The 13388-nt window shown below is 58.2% G+C and overlaps 1 protein-coding gene across 1 annotated transcript in view; it reads right to left on the bottom strand.

Annotated features, from left to right (window-relative positions):
- Positions 1-13388, bottom strand: part of RASGRF1 (Ras protein specific guanine nucleotide releasing factor 1) — a 75036-nt gene that overhangs the window by 21280 nt on the left and 40368 nt on the right. The window contains exons 7-14 of the mRNA XM_004577903.2: positions 11178-11371; positions 10716-10825; positions 8728-8846; positions 8070-8230; positions 6747-6810; positions 5678-5814; positions 3016-3098; positions 1274-1522 (exon numbers count right to left, since the gene is read on the bottom strand). Of these exons, the coding sequence (XP_004577960.2) occupies positions 1274-1522; positions 3016-3098; positions 5678-5814; positions 6747-6810; positions 8070-8230; positions 8728-8846; positions 10716-10825; positions 11178-11371 (1117 nt within the window). The remainder of the gene's footprint in view (positions 1-1273; positions 1523-3015; positions 3099-5677; positions 5815-6746; positions 6811-8069; positions 8231-8727; positions 8847-10715; positions 10826-11177; positions 11372-13388) is intronic.

The raw sequence follows: 13388 nt of genomic DNA, 5'->3' as shown, positions 1-13388 counted from the left end.
TGGAGGTTGGGTGGGTGAGTCCTAGACAGGAAGCCAGGCAAGCACCTGCTGTGTCTCCTCCTTCCTGTCCGCCTCGGCGGGGTGGCCTCAGCCACAGGTCTTGCCATCCCTTGCCTCAGTTTCCAAGTATGGTAAGTGAGGGTGTGCAACTACTTCCTGTTTGCATCTCAGTCTGGGCTGCAGGTGGGACCCTGTCAGCCCTCCTCTGCTTCTCCCATGCCCTGCTCCACGTCTTGCTCATCTTGCTTGGCATCACCCTCAGCTGTGGAAGCATTTGGCATGCGGGAGTGGGGGAGGGAGGTCCAGGGGCTGGATCAGTGCCTGGCCCATTGGGAAAGTCCCATTATTGTTGGGAAGCCAAGGCTGGCCCTTCGTCTGCCACTGACCTTGGCATAGGGAGGACACATTGGTGACTGTGCCTGCCTTTGGAATCCTCCCATGGTGCGACACTGGGATGGCACCTGTCTGCTTGGGGTGGCCACTTCCACACCCTGCAGGCATGTGAGGAAGACGGAGCCAAAGCTCCCTCTGCTGGGTGGCAGGGAGGGGTCCTCGTTTGGCTACTGCCTTCTAGGGGCCCCAGGGCCAGGCTCTGGGAATGTGTGGGTCCCAGTTGGTCCCAGTTGGCTGGGCCATTCTGATAAAGCAAGGAAAGATGACCTTGAAGCCAAGACTAGGGGTGGAGCTCTGACCTCCTTACCCCATGTCATCCCCCAAAGCCGGCTCTCCTCTGCAGAGCAGGCACATGTCTAAGCAGAGCAGAGGGAAGCTTACTCCCTTCGGACTCCACCCTTTTACCCTTCATCTGTCTCTCCTCTCCCCCCTGTAAGATTTATGTATTTTTATTTGAAAGGCAGATTTACAGAGAGAAGAGAGAGAGAGAGAGAGAGAGAGAGAGAGAGAGAGAGAGAGAGAGACGGTCCTCTGGTCACAATGGCCAGAGCTGAGCTAATCTAAAGCCAGGGGATTCTTCCAGGTCACCTACATGGGTGCAGGGTCCCAAGGACTTGGGCCGTCCTCCACAAACCGGTGCCCCTATGGGATGCTGACACTTACAGTTGGAGGGTTAGTCATTTGAGCCATTGTACCAGCTCCTCCATTCCCTCTTTCTTAATGGGGGAAACTGAGGCATCTCTGTCCTTGGGAGAAGGCTGGGGCTGAGTGGCGATGGCGAGCAGTGCCCCCCTCTCTTGCCCAGGTACTCCCGCCCGTGCTTTGTACCCGCCTGCCTCCCCACATGGCGATGGGGCAGTGCAGGCAGGGCCCCGCACACCTGGCAGGGATGGCGCTGATGGGCTTCTTGTAGATGGTGATGAGTTTGTCGAGCACCACCACGGCGGTGGTGAAGACGCGGTAGGAGTGCAGGAAGGTGTTGAGGAAGTCGATGCTGAGGAAGCGCAGGTCCGTGAGCCGCTCCAGCAGCCGCTCCACGCTGGCATAGCGGATCTGCAGCACCTTGCAGGAATTCATGGTCTTGCTGAAGCGGATGTCCACATCATCGCAGTACAGAGAGGCGTCCGACCTGCGGGGGAACCAAGGTCAGGCAGGAGAGGGGGAGGAGGGGGTAGGCATGTGGGTCACAAGCTGTCCGGGGGACCGCTGCGGGCCTGTCTCATTCCCCCCAGCTGTGAGTTCCCCCAGGGGCTGAGGTCATCACCGCCCTCCTGCCCCAAATGCACTGTGGCCACTGAAGGGAACAGAGACCATTCTAGAAGCATGACTTTGGAAAAGGCGTGTGATGCTTGCATTATACAATCCCAGAAACACCGGAAAAAGGTGACGTACTTAAAAAAGTTCCCCAAATTTGCAGGAACCCTGTCGTGTAAAAATGTCTCTGTGCATGCTCACGGCAGCAAACAGATTCCCCATCGGGGTCTCCCATGTGAGTGCAGGGGCCCAAGCACTTGAGCCCTCTTCCACTGCTTTTTAAAGGTGCATCAGCAGGGCGCTGAATCAAAGCAGAGCAGCTGGGACTCCAATTCCAGTTCTGATATGGGATGTTGGTGTTGTAGACAGAAACAACCCATGATGTCACAACACAGAGCCCCATGCCTGCATATGTTTTTAATGTCCTGGTCTATAGAAAAAGACCAGCCACCCCCTGAAGGGCCGCTAGGATGGTGAGTGCTGCTTGGGGTGGGAGTCAGACCCAGGCCGCACCAACCGAATCCCTTCTTCGACACTCCCCAAACTGGAGGAAAGCAGATGTCAAGGGTAGTGCCAGGACCCTGGGACACAGCAGCGAGGTGTTGCTCTCAGCGGCTGGTGAGCTTGAGGCCAGTGGCCTCTGCTGGGCGCGCTCGGAACAGCAGCCAGGACGGCTGTCGCAGCTCACAGCGTCCCCTGGTGACTAATCAGCGGGCATCGTCACACCTCCCTTTAGTAACTGAATTAGGGGATATGGTGATCTTTGGTTGTCAGGTTTGGATTTTTGTGCTACTGAGAATCTTGACAGCGAATCAGGTGCCCACTGCATTTCATTTCATTATCGCTTGTTTGCGAGAGAGAGAGAGAGAGAGAATGAGAGAGAGAATATCTATTGGCTCCAAATGCTGCTGTGTGGGAATGGCAGGGACTCAGTTCCTCGAGCGATCTACCGCCCGCTGCCTTCCTGGGTCTGCGCCAGCCGGCAGCTGCAGCCAGAGCTGAAACTGGAAGCAGGTACTGGGGAGTTGGGGTCGCGGCTGCCCCTGCTGGGCACCGGCAGGCTCAGAGGTGAGAGGTCGGAGTGGACGTGGGGAGGACAAGGGGAGACATGCCTTGTTGCTGGGAGTCGTTGCAACAAGCGCAGTGGGTCTGGTGCCAGTGTGTTGTGGGTTTTCAATCGTTATCTCGTCTCTGTGTTGCATGGCCTTGATACCAACAAAGTAACCGTCCTCTCAGATGTGAGCTCAGAACACGCCGACACACCTCCACCAACCTGCAGGCAGGACCCAGTGTGGTCCCCTCTCTCCCTGGGGACCTCCCTGTTGTCTTAGGTCATGCCCTTGGGGTGGTGCTGGGTCTGGCACTCACTTGATCATCTGCGGCACTGTGACCTTGGAATTCTCCTCAAAGGCGTTCATCATGAGCCCATTACAGCGGATGTTGTCCACACACTGCAGCAACACAAAGGGGCCAGGTCAGATCCCACCAGGAGGATCTCAGCCCTGCCCATGCCTCACATAGGGATGCTTCCCAGGTCAGGTTCAGTGCTGAGTGACCTCTGGACTCTGGTCAGGAGCCAGGACCCAGCAGAGGGACCTTGGGCAGCTCCCATGGCCTTCCCGACCCTTGATTTTCCTATCTGTGGAATGGGGGTAGTGCCTCAACTGTGCTGGGCAATTGGCCAAAGGAGGTGCCTGACCCAGGCCACTCTGTGGTTGACCTCTGGAGCCAGGGTCAAGGCCAAGGTCAGCTCCACTGTAACTGGTCTTGCAGAGCTTCTGTTCCCCAGCCCCAGAGTGTCGGCCTCATCTCCCTGCTGCCGGCCACCATGGCGTCCATGCTCTGGGGGCAGGAACAGGTTTCCAGAGAAGACACCTATAGGTGGGGTGCCGGGGAGGGCAGGAAAGGGTTGAGGGGTGCAGAGCAGCATGCATTTTATCTGGCGCCTGAAAAAGCACAAAATAAATCTTACCTATCCCGACAGAGGTGAAAGGTACAGACACCAAGGGTGGTGGCGGGGCTGCCTTGGGCTTTCTTCCATGCCCTCTGCCTGGGACATACCCAAGAAGGGCAGCGGGCAGCAGCCGCTCACGGCACATGTGTGTTACTGGGAGGGCCATCTGCTGGGCTGGACAGTGGGGGCAGGTGTCCTGGAGGCCAGCCCCCCCAAATGCAGGACCTCAGAGGGGGTGTCATCATTTACATTTCCCATTCTGACTTCAATACATTTTTTAGGGACTAGCATTGTGGCATTGCAGGGTAAGCTGCCACCTGCCCAGCTGGGGGTGCTGATTGGCACAGAGTTGCTCCAGTTCCGATCTAGCTCCCTGTTGATGCACCTAGGTCGGTGGTGGAAGATGACCCAAGGACTTGGGCCCTGCCACCCATGTGGGAGACAAACACAGAGTTGCAGGTTTCTGGCTCAGCTCTGGTCACATTGGTGGGGAGTGAACCAGTGGATGGAAGATGTCTCTCTGTGATTCTGTCTTTCAAATAAATGAATATCTCTGAAAAGGATTTAGTGTAAAAGAACATATTTATTAGGCAGAAAGTATGTGTGCACGAGACAGCTTCCGTCTGCTGGTTCACTCCCCAAGTGCTTGCAACAGCCAATGGCTCACAGAGCTGGGTACCCAGACTGGGGTTCCCATGCAGGTGACAGAGACCCAAATGCCTGAGCCCTCATCACTGCTTCCCAGCCCAATCCAAGCCCTCTCTCTTTTAAAAAATATTTATTTTATTTGAAAGGCAGGTTTACAGAGAGAAGGAGAGATGGAAAGATCTTCCACCTGCTGGATCCCTGCCCAGATAGGTGCAACAACCGGAGCTGAATCAATCTGAAGCCAGGAGCCAAGAGCATCTTCCAGGTCTCCAACGTGGATGCAGGGTCCTCAGGCTTTGGGCCATCCTCGGCTGCTTTCCCAGGCACATTAGCAGGGAGCTGGATGGGAAGTGGAGCAGCCGGGACATGAACTGGTGCCTATATGGGATCCTGGAGCTGGCAGAATTAGCTTGTTGAGCCATTTCACTACCTTCTCCTTTCCTCTCCAGGCCACATGGGGTGGGTGCCTTATGGAGGCAGCTGACAGCTTGGGCACATGGCCACCAGGGTCCCCAGGGAGAAGGACTGGAGGACTCCATACCCACTGGTACCAGCAGTGCCAACTGCAGGTGCCCGGAACCCCTGATGGCCATGGTTTTCTGGTAATGTGAAAAGCTACCCTTGGGATTCCCCTGGGAAAGGTCACAGCCCTGCTGGGCTGCATCCCAGCCCACCGTGTTCTCCTGGGACTAGAAGAGCGGCAGGCAGGCTAGCTGGTGGCCCCCAGGGAGCCTTGGTTTGGAAAGAGGGGTAGTGTGTATCAGTGGGAGGAGAAGGAGGAGCAAGGGAGGGGCTGCTACGTTGGGCAGTCTGAGCTCCCAGTGCTTGCTGGCACTGACTTCCAGGGGCCCGGCCACAGCATTGCTTCTCTGCCTCCTGCCATTAACTGCTATCTGACTCATGCCACACACGATGGCCACGGCAGGTGCACCCAGCTGCTGTGATGGGTCAATGCTGCAGGTGCCCGTGAGTGTCCCTGGGCCTGCTGAGCGGCACCTCCCAAGCCTGTGCCTTCTGCTAGCGCTTTCCACAAGGTGCCTAACTCTGAAAGAGGATGACCCTCCTCTGCAACCATGACCTTGGGCTTGACATCTGATCGTGGCTGGGTTCCCAGCGTTCTATGACCGATACATGGGTGCCCACCAAGGATCTGGATATGCACTAAAAAAGACCTCTTGCAGGTCCCAGAGTTGGGAGGAGCAGGGTCAGGCAACTCAGATGCAAGGGGCTTGCAGGCTGCACTGAGGCTGGTCCAGGGGCTTCCGTGCACTGGGCAGCTTGGCTGACCTTGGCCTTGGCTGGGGCATGGACCTGGAAGCTTGTTGCTCTTTCCCAAGAGAAAAACGTGGTAACCCCCTCTTTACCAGCCTCCAGCTGGTGAGGGCAGCGGGAGCACCTGCTGTTAGGGACAGCTTTGTGGCCGCTCACCTGGCTGATGTCACTGGTCCACGCCGCTTTTTCCTGTCTGGACGAAGCCACCAGGATGACCGTGAAGGCGGGGGAGTCTTTGGGCTCCACCCCAATCTTGAAATCCAGGTGGTCAACGTCTTGGCCGGATCCTTTGGCTTCCCGTGGGGAACAGGAAGACAGGGGAGTGAGTATGGGCTCCTGTCTTGCCCACCGGGGGGCGCTCCGTCCCAGGCCACTCTTCTCAGAAGATGTATGGCTTTGCCCTTCATTTGAAAGACCGGGAGGGCGCAAGTGGCTCAGAGATAGGCCAGGGATAGATGAGACCTCAGAGCCGGGATATACAATGTGACTGAGACTTGTGTGAAATGCCAACGGCTCAGCTGGGCCAGGCCAGGAACCGCCCCCACCCCAAGCTCCCCAGAACAAGAGAAAGCTCTGAGCCTTTTTGCTGCTCTGAGCCTGGGAGGCTACATGGACCCTCCAAAGCTGTGAAGATGGCAGTGGGAGGAGCTTCCCGTTGCTCCCTGGGAACCATGGGTGCACCTGATGCGTGGAGCATCGTGGGAGATTGATCGGCTCTGCGGCTCGCTGCCCAGGCAAGCTTGGGCTGGTGTCGTCCCCCACCCTCACCCCTAACCCCCTCTCTTGGGCTTCATGTGTGACACTTGATGCCTGCCAGGTTCCTGTGCAGACCCCAACAGCTCATTTGGGGATGGCTGGCTGGCACAGGGGAGCATGTTCTGCCTGGTGACTTGAGGTGTGTGTGTGGGTGCTGGCTTTTCAGGAAGTAGGAGCGTGTGTGGGGGTTGCCCCCAGTTCCACATTCCCTCCATTTCCCAACCTTTCCACTGGAGGACAGAAAGGGGCTTCCCGAGTTGTTAGTCCCGCAACACAGAGATGTGTTCACTTAGATGATGGTGCCCCCACACCTGAGGATGCTGGCTGCTCCTTCGCCCCCCACGGGTCCAAGGGAGGAGGTGAGAAGGTGCATCAGGAGCACCTTCTTGAAAAAGCGTTTCTGTGTCAGCACACACACATGCAAACACAAATGTACAGATGTGCACACACACATGACTGTCACACTCACCTTCCTCCTCCGTGCTTTCTGAATCTTCCAGCAAGGTGCAGTCGATGAGGGATATGACTCCATTCTGAAAAACAGCAGCGGGTCCTGGGTGGGGCGCATGGGCAGATGTACCTGCTCAGGGTCCCCGGGAGTGTCAGTGTGGGGCATCCCACACGCTGTGCGCAGGTGCCTCTGTTAGAGGCAGGCAGGGGGCAGTTTGTGTTTCGTGTCTTCAGGGAAGCAGCCCAGGGAAGTGGCTCAAATGGGAGGGCCCCTGTGCATTGCTGACTTCACCTCTTTGCCTGTAAGATGGGACCATGAGATTTCTGACAGGTCCACAAGTCGGGCGGCTGTGTCCCTTAAAGGGTGTGTCCCTTGAGGGGTGTGGCCTGGGGCAGGGGACACTTGGGGGACGCTGTGACTGTAGCCTCCCAGTGGGTGCACAGCCCTGGAAAGATTCAGTGTTTGTAGGATCCTTTCCTCCCCACCCCTGCAGCTGACCACGTGATGGGCTGGCAGGTCGACACCACCAGCCTGGGCCACGGCTCCCTCTGCTGGCGTCACGGCAGGTTCTGGGCATCCGGAGCCTGGATGAGCTGCTTCCCTGATGCCCTGGCTGAACTGAAGGCACCACGGTCCTTTCCCATTGCCAGGTATTTGGATGTGAACTACGGTAGGCTTCAGAGGCGGGGGGGGGGGCGGGTTGCACACGTGCTGGGGCAGCCTGGCCAGCCAGCTCACTGTTAACCCCTCTGTGCCAGCCCCTGCTAGGGCCAGAGACCCGGGAGGAGAGTGCCGGGGAGCATGTAGCATGAGTCAAGGGGTCTGTGAGCAGCAGGAAGGGGAGCCTCTTTGCCTTGTGGGTTGAGTCGGGTGGTTGAGCATGTGGGTCCCCTGAAACGCTCGGAGATCTTGTGGGCAGGTCCTGGGTATGAGCAGCCCAGGAGCCCCTAAGGTCTGGGCTCCTGTAAGGGCACAGTGGCGCCTGGGGAACAGCTGGTGAGGAGCTCTGTGTGAGCAACTCCTGGCTGGGAAAGAGACGCCCCACACGTGCACACACACACCTGCAGACACATCACCCTCACCCCCAGTGCATCCACCTTAGCAGCCTGTTCAAACCTTGAGCCTCACAGGCTCCATTCTCACCTTCCCACTTCCCTCAAGCATTCCCGTAGATACCTTGTGAACCCGCTGCTCATACCAGCTTGCAGGTAAAGAAGGGCACCAGCTTGTGCATGTATGCATGTGTGTGAGCACGTCTTTGTATGTGCTCCCATGTCTCTGACATGCTCGCTACCCATCTGGACCGGGTCGGGGCCCGGCACGAGCCCCTGTCGTGCTCACCTTGGTCAGGTGCAGCTTGCCCCCGGAACCCCTAGTACAGATGATGAGGTGCTTGGAGAACAAGAAGCATTGCCGTTCGCCCTCCTTCTTGAGGGACAGGGAGCCCAGGCGCCCCCTGGTGATCTTGCCCTTTTCCGACATGGGCACCTGGATGAGGGAGCCTGCGGAAGGGAGAGCCACCCTGAGCCCGGCCCCGGCCCTGACGCGGCTGTGACGGGGTGGGTGCCAGCTGCAGCAGCCGTGGGGACGAGGCGACAGCACCACCGTTGTCAGGGCCACCCCTGGACAGCACATCCTGGCCTCCGGGATGCCCCTTCTAGCCCTCCCAGGGTGGGGGAGCCCTCCCAGGGTGGGGAACCCTCTAGGGTATGGTCCTGGTGGTGGGATTGAAGCTGGGATGGATCTGGGGGTGGTGTGAGAGATGCTGGGACCTCGGTCCCCAGACAACAAGGCAGCAGGACAGACTCAGAGGTGATCCATTCTGTCCCCGTTCTCCACCCCAGAATCTTCCTCCAAGGGACTTCTCTGGAACACACACACACATACACGGGGAGAGGCCAGGGCCCCCTGGGGACAATCAGAAGACTGAGCCGTCCACCGCCGGGTGCACCTCTCCGGACAGCCCCAGGAGCACCCTGCCCCACCCCTGGGCTCGCACCTTGTCTCACGAAGGTCTGGCTGGTGTCCAGGAGGATCTCACAGCCCTCGGTGATCATGCGCTCAATGGCCAGGTTCTTGCGGATGTTCTCTGTCTCGCTCACCTCATCGTGCATGATCCTAGGGGGTGAACATTATCCTGGCTGCCAGCCAGGCCCCGGGACAACGCCTGAACTCAGGTGAGGAGCCTGCACTTCCTGAGCACCAGCTGCCGGTTGGCAGGAACCATGCAGTCCCCTGTCCATGGCCCTACCTAGGTCCCGCCTCCTCATCCATTGCTCGAGGCACCTGTCTGCTCCTGTCGCTTCATCTTCCGGCTGCTCCCTTGCACCGGCTCTCCAGAGGGTTGTGCCCTTTATGTCAGCTGGGTCCCCACAGGGCTAATTGTTTTGTAGTGGAAGGGTTGATTCCTGACCAAGGCCATGAACACGGACGGTGGCAGGGAACCAGGACAATTTCCCATCCGTCCAGCAGATGGCGCCGCTTTATGGCGCCATGAAGCGTTGGTGGCCCAGCGTGGGTGCGAGCGCCCCCAACTGAGCCGGCGGGCTTCCAGCAGTCCCGGGAAAAGGCGAGGAAGGTTTTTGGAAGCAGCACCTCGCTTCTGAGCACGGGTGGGGGTGCAGTGGGGGTTCCTGCAGGGCCTGGGATGGGTCCTCCGTTCCCCCAGGGGACAAGGACAGGAGGAGGAAAAAGTAGGAAAATCCACTTCGCCGCCGCGAAGGCTGGGTTCAGGGCCGGGGGCAGGTGGTTGGGAGCCGGTGCCTGGGGGTGGGAAGAGCTGCTGCAGCCAGGACCCTCACCTGTGTCCTCTGCCACCTGCACCTGTTTGCATCAGGAAAGGGTGGGGCATAAGCCAGGGTCGTGGAGCCCCACTGCCCTGTGGGAGTCCCAGCTTCCGCTTTAGAGAAGAGTGTTCATGATGGAGGGAGTGGGGTCTTGGTGTGGGAAGAACAGAGCATCCCCATCCTACACACTGGGATGTTCTCTCTCTGATTCTCTGGGGGCAGCAAGGGTCCGAGACAGCCCCTGCCATAGCCTGTTCCAACCTGATTCTCCTGGCCAGCTGGAAACCAGGAGCTCCCCATGGCTGTCCCTACTACCCCCACCCCCAAGGACCCAGGAAGCTCCAGGTACTGAGTGATGGTAGGGCCCTGGGGAGGGCTGGTGCTGTCTCCTAGTCCCTCTCCATCTGTTTGCCCCCACACAGCAGAAACGCCAGGGCTCAGCCTCAGTACCACCCCCCCTTTTATTTTTGTGTCCAAACCGCACCCTCCACAGTGTATCTGTCCTCTGATGCCAAACTCCCTGGCTGGCTGACAGCTCTCCAACCCCACTCTCCGGCACTCTGCTGCCAGCTTGCCTCTCTGTGTGGACGTCTCATGGGCACCGCAAGTTCAAGGTGCTCAGGAGAAACTGCCAGGACCTCCCCTCCCCTGCCGTCTGACTCCTCCTGGGATTCTTTCTCCATCTTGGTTTCTGGCAGTTCCATCCTGGGGTTGCTCAGCCCCAAACTGCGAACTCAACTAGACTGCAGTCTCTCGTTGCCCACACTGAGCCCATCTGAAAACCCCAAGTGTGTTTGCTGACACCTTCCTTGTGCAGGCCACCCCTTTCCCTGGCTGTCTGCATCTGCACAGCTAGCCACTATTTCTGGACTGCAGTGACGGGGGGAGCCTTGGACAGAGGCTAGGGGCTCCTGGAGTGGGCACTGCCTTTTGGAGCCTTGGGCATACAGGGGGCCTGTCACCCAGGAGCCCTCTGGGGCTTCAGAACAGAAACTGGAGGACACAGTGAACACATAACATCTGGGGGTACCCCTGGCAGCTCCCCAAGGTGAGGTCCAGGAGCCACCACTATTTCAGCAGGGGCCCACCTGGGCTGGCCCGTCAGCCCCTCAGGACCCTGCAAGGGAGAGTGGGGACAGCTGTTGCCTTCTCCCTCCCCACTCTCCACCCAACCTGGGCAGGGGTGAGGGCGCAGGGTCACCTGGACAGCTCCTCCAGTTTGGACTTGGCGTAGTCCAGGCTGTTCCGTTCCACGTGCTCGTGAGGCGTGTGGGCCAGGAGTTCATGGAGGGTCAGGATGTACCGGGGGATCTGCAGGTGGTGGGGAGAGAGGTGGGAGGACAGGGGCAGAAGGGGACAGGGAGTCGGCGAGAGATAGTGATGATTCAGGGGACAGAGAAGAATGGAAGGGGAGAGAGAGAGTTTGTTCTTTCAGCTGGGGGACTCTCCCCGGTTGGGGAAGCGACAGGTGCGCCTCTGGTCCCTGGTCTCTTGCTTATGTGGGGCAGGACTTGGCTCAGCCCAGATCATCCTGGGGCTGGGAGGCAGGGCTCAGGAGCCAGCACCCAGTGGGCCCTTGGAGGCTGGTCTCCCCTCTCCCACCCGTTCTTGGGGCTCACGTCCCGTCCTGAGTCTGCCCTCCCAGCATCCCTGCGTGGGGCACCTGGAACATGGGGTAGGTGAGGAAGGTCTCCAGTGTGCGTTCCTCACAGTCGGGCTTGGCCTCGTAGTGCTTGAGCAGCTTGTCAAAGTCGCGGTTCTGCTTGCAGTGCGCCAGGATCTGCAGGCTGTACTGGTGATTGCGGACAAACTCCTGGTAGATGTTAAGCATCGGCAGAAGGATGTCGAACAGGTCGGCTGCGGGGAGCAAGGGATGGTCGGTGTGTGCGTGCGCGGCCAGGGTGCCCACAGGGTGTGTTATCTGTGTGTGTGTGTGTGTGTGTGTGTGTGTAGTCTGGATACAGGGCTGGCTCTGGCACCACTGCCCTACCCAGGTACCCAGCGGGGCCCAGCTATTGGAACTGCATTGGAGACCTGGAAGGCCAGCAAGAAGGCGTGGCCCACCTTCTACCTGGTATACAGCCACAACCCCTCCATGCCTAGTGGTGAGGGTGGGGGGGGTCAAGGGACCCTGGTGGTGGATGACTGTCACTCCCACAATAGCTGTTGGCTGCAGGAGGCCGCTGTGCCCAGGTCCCACATGCCTGGTCCTTGTTGGGGTGTAAAGAGCAGGCCCAGCCTCATCTGGGGTCCCCATGGCAGTGCTTCCAGCCCTGCAGCTCCCTGTGGGATCAGGGGCTCCTCCCTGAGTCCACCCAGGTACACCCCAGGGGAGTGACAGCCTGCAGCTGGCTCTCCTGGCACCTGTACCATTGCTTCCCTCTGGCCAGTTCCAGCTACTACGTCCACCAGGCGCATGCGCCAGCTCGTGAAATGCACCTGCCTGGGACTGGGGGCGTTTCGCTGTGACCCCCGGCCCCGAGTGTGATGCTGCCTTGCTGGCTCCCCCAGACCTGTCCTCCCTGTGGCAGACCTTGTCTTAAAGAGTACTTTGAGGGACCAACAGGGCCGTTTGTGCTCAGTACCATCCCCACTGGGGAGAGGAAGCTTGTTCTCTCACTCCCCAAGGAAATGTCTTTAATAGCAAGGAGACCCCAACTTTGTGGCTTTGTGGCACACACCTGCCACAGGAAGAAAGGGGGACAACAGCATCCTGTTGGGTGAGGGGAGCTGCGGGAGATACTTGGTGACCACGCTGGGTAAAGGCAGGGCAGGCTTCTTGCAGGGCAGTAGGTCAGCTCCAGGAGTCTTAAGCCCCTGGATGAAAACACTTGGCCAGGACTTGGGCTTTGCACCTCTTCGCCTCCCTGAGAGAATCCACTTCGATTTTAATTCCATTTCTCACAGACTTTGGCCTGCAGCTCTGAGGTCTGAAGCGAGAACCTCTGTTCCGTAATTCTGCTTTTGGAAATGTGGCCCGAGGAGGCAGTCACTAACAGCACCTATATAGCTGACTCTCTCTCTCTCTCTTTTTTAGATTTGTTTATTTTTGTTGGAAAGACAGATACAGAGAGGAGGAGAGACAGAGAGGAAGATCTTTTGTCTGATGGCTCACTCCCCAAGTGACCGTGACGGCCGGTGCTGCGCCAATCCGAAGCCAGGAGCCAGGAACTTCCTCCAGGTCTCCCATGCGGGTGCAGGGTCCCAAGGCTTTGGGCCATCCTCGACTGCTTTCCCAGGCCACAAGCAGGGAGCTGGATGGGGAGTGGAGCTGCTGGGATTAGAACCAGAGCCCGTATGGGATCCCAGCGTGTTCAAGGCGAGGATTTTAGCTGCTAGGCTATCGGGCCAGGCCCAGCTGATTATTTCTATTAATGAAAGCTGGGGAGTGGGAGCTGACATCATGGCACAGTGGGTTGAGCTGTTGCCTGTAGTGCTGGCCGACTCGTTTGAATCTCGGTTGCTTCCATTTCTATCCAGCTCCCTGCTTGTGGCCTGGGAAAGCAGCAGAGGATGACCCAAGAGCCTGGGATCCTGCACCCACATGGGAGACCCAGAAAAAGCTCCTGGGTCTGGCTTCAGTCTACCCAGGCTTGGCTCTGGTGGCCACTTAGGGGAGTGAACAAATTAATGCAAGATATTCTCTCTTGGTCTCTCCATCTTTCAAATAAATGAAATAATAATAAACTCATCCTCCAGAAAACCAAAAACTGGAACAACTCTTACAGCTGCCCATGGGCTATGGTGTCACGGAGGACTGAGTCTGGGGTAGTACTTGGCCATCAGAAAACAAGTTTTTGCCAGAAGTCTTAGGTTGTGGTGCCAAAGTGAACACATACACACAGCAGGATTCCAATTCTACAGTCAGTACATT

Source organism: Ochotona princeps, chromosome 6 (assembly GCF_030435755.1).
Source record: "Ochotona princeps isolate mOchPri1 chromosome 6, mOchPri1.hap1, whole genome shotgun sequence".
In the NCBI taxonomy this organism is placed as follows: Eukaryota; Metazoa; Chordata; class Mammalia; order Lagomorpha; family Ochotonidae; genus Ochotona; species Ochotona princeps.
This window is presented reverse-complemented; position numbering and strand designations above follow the sequence as displayed.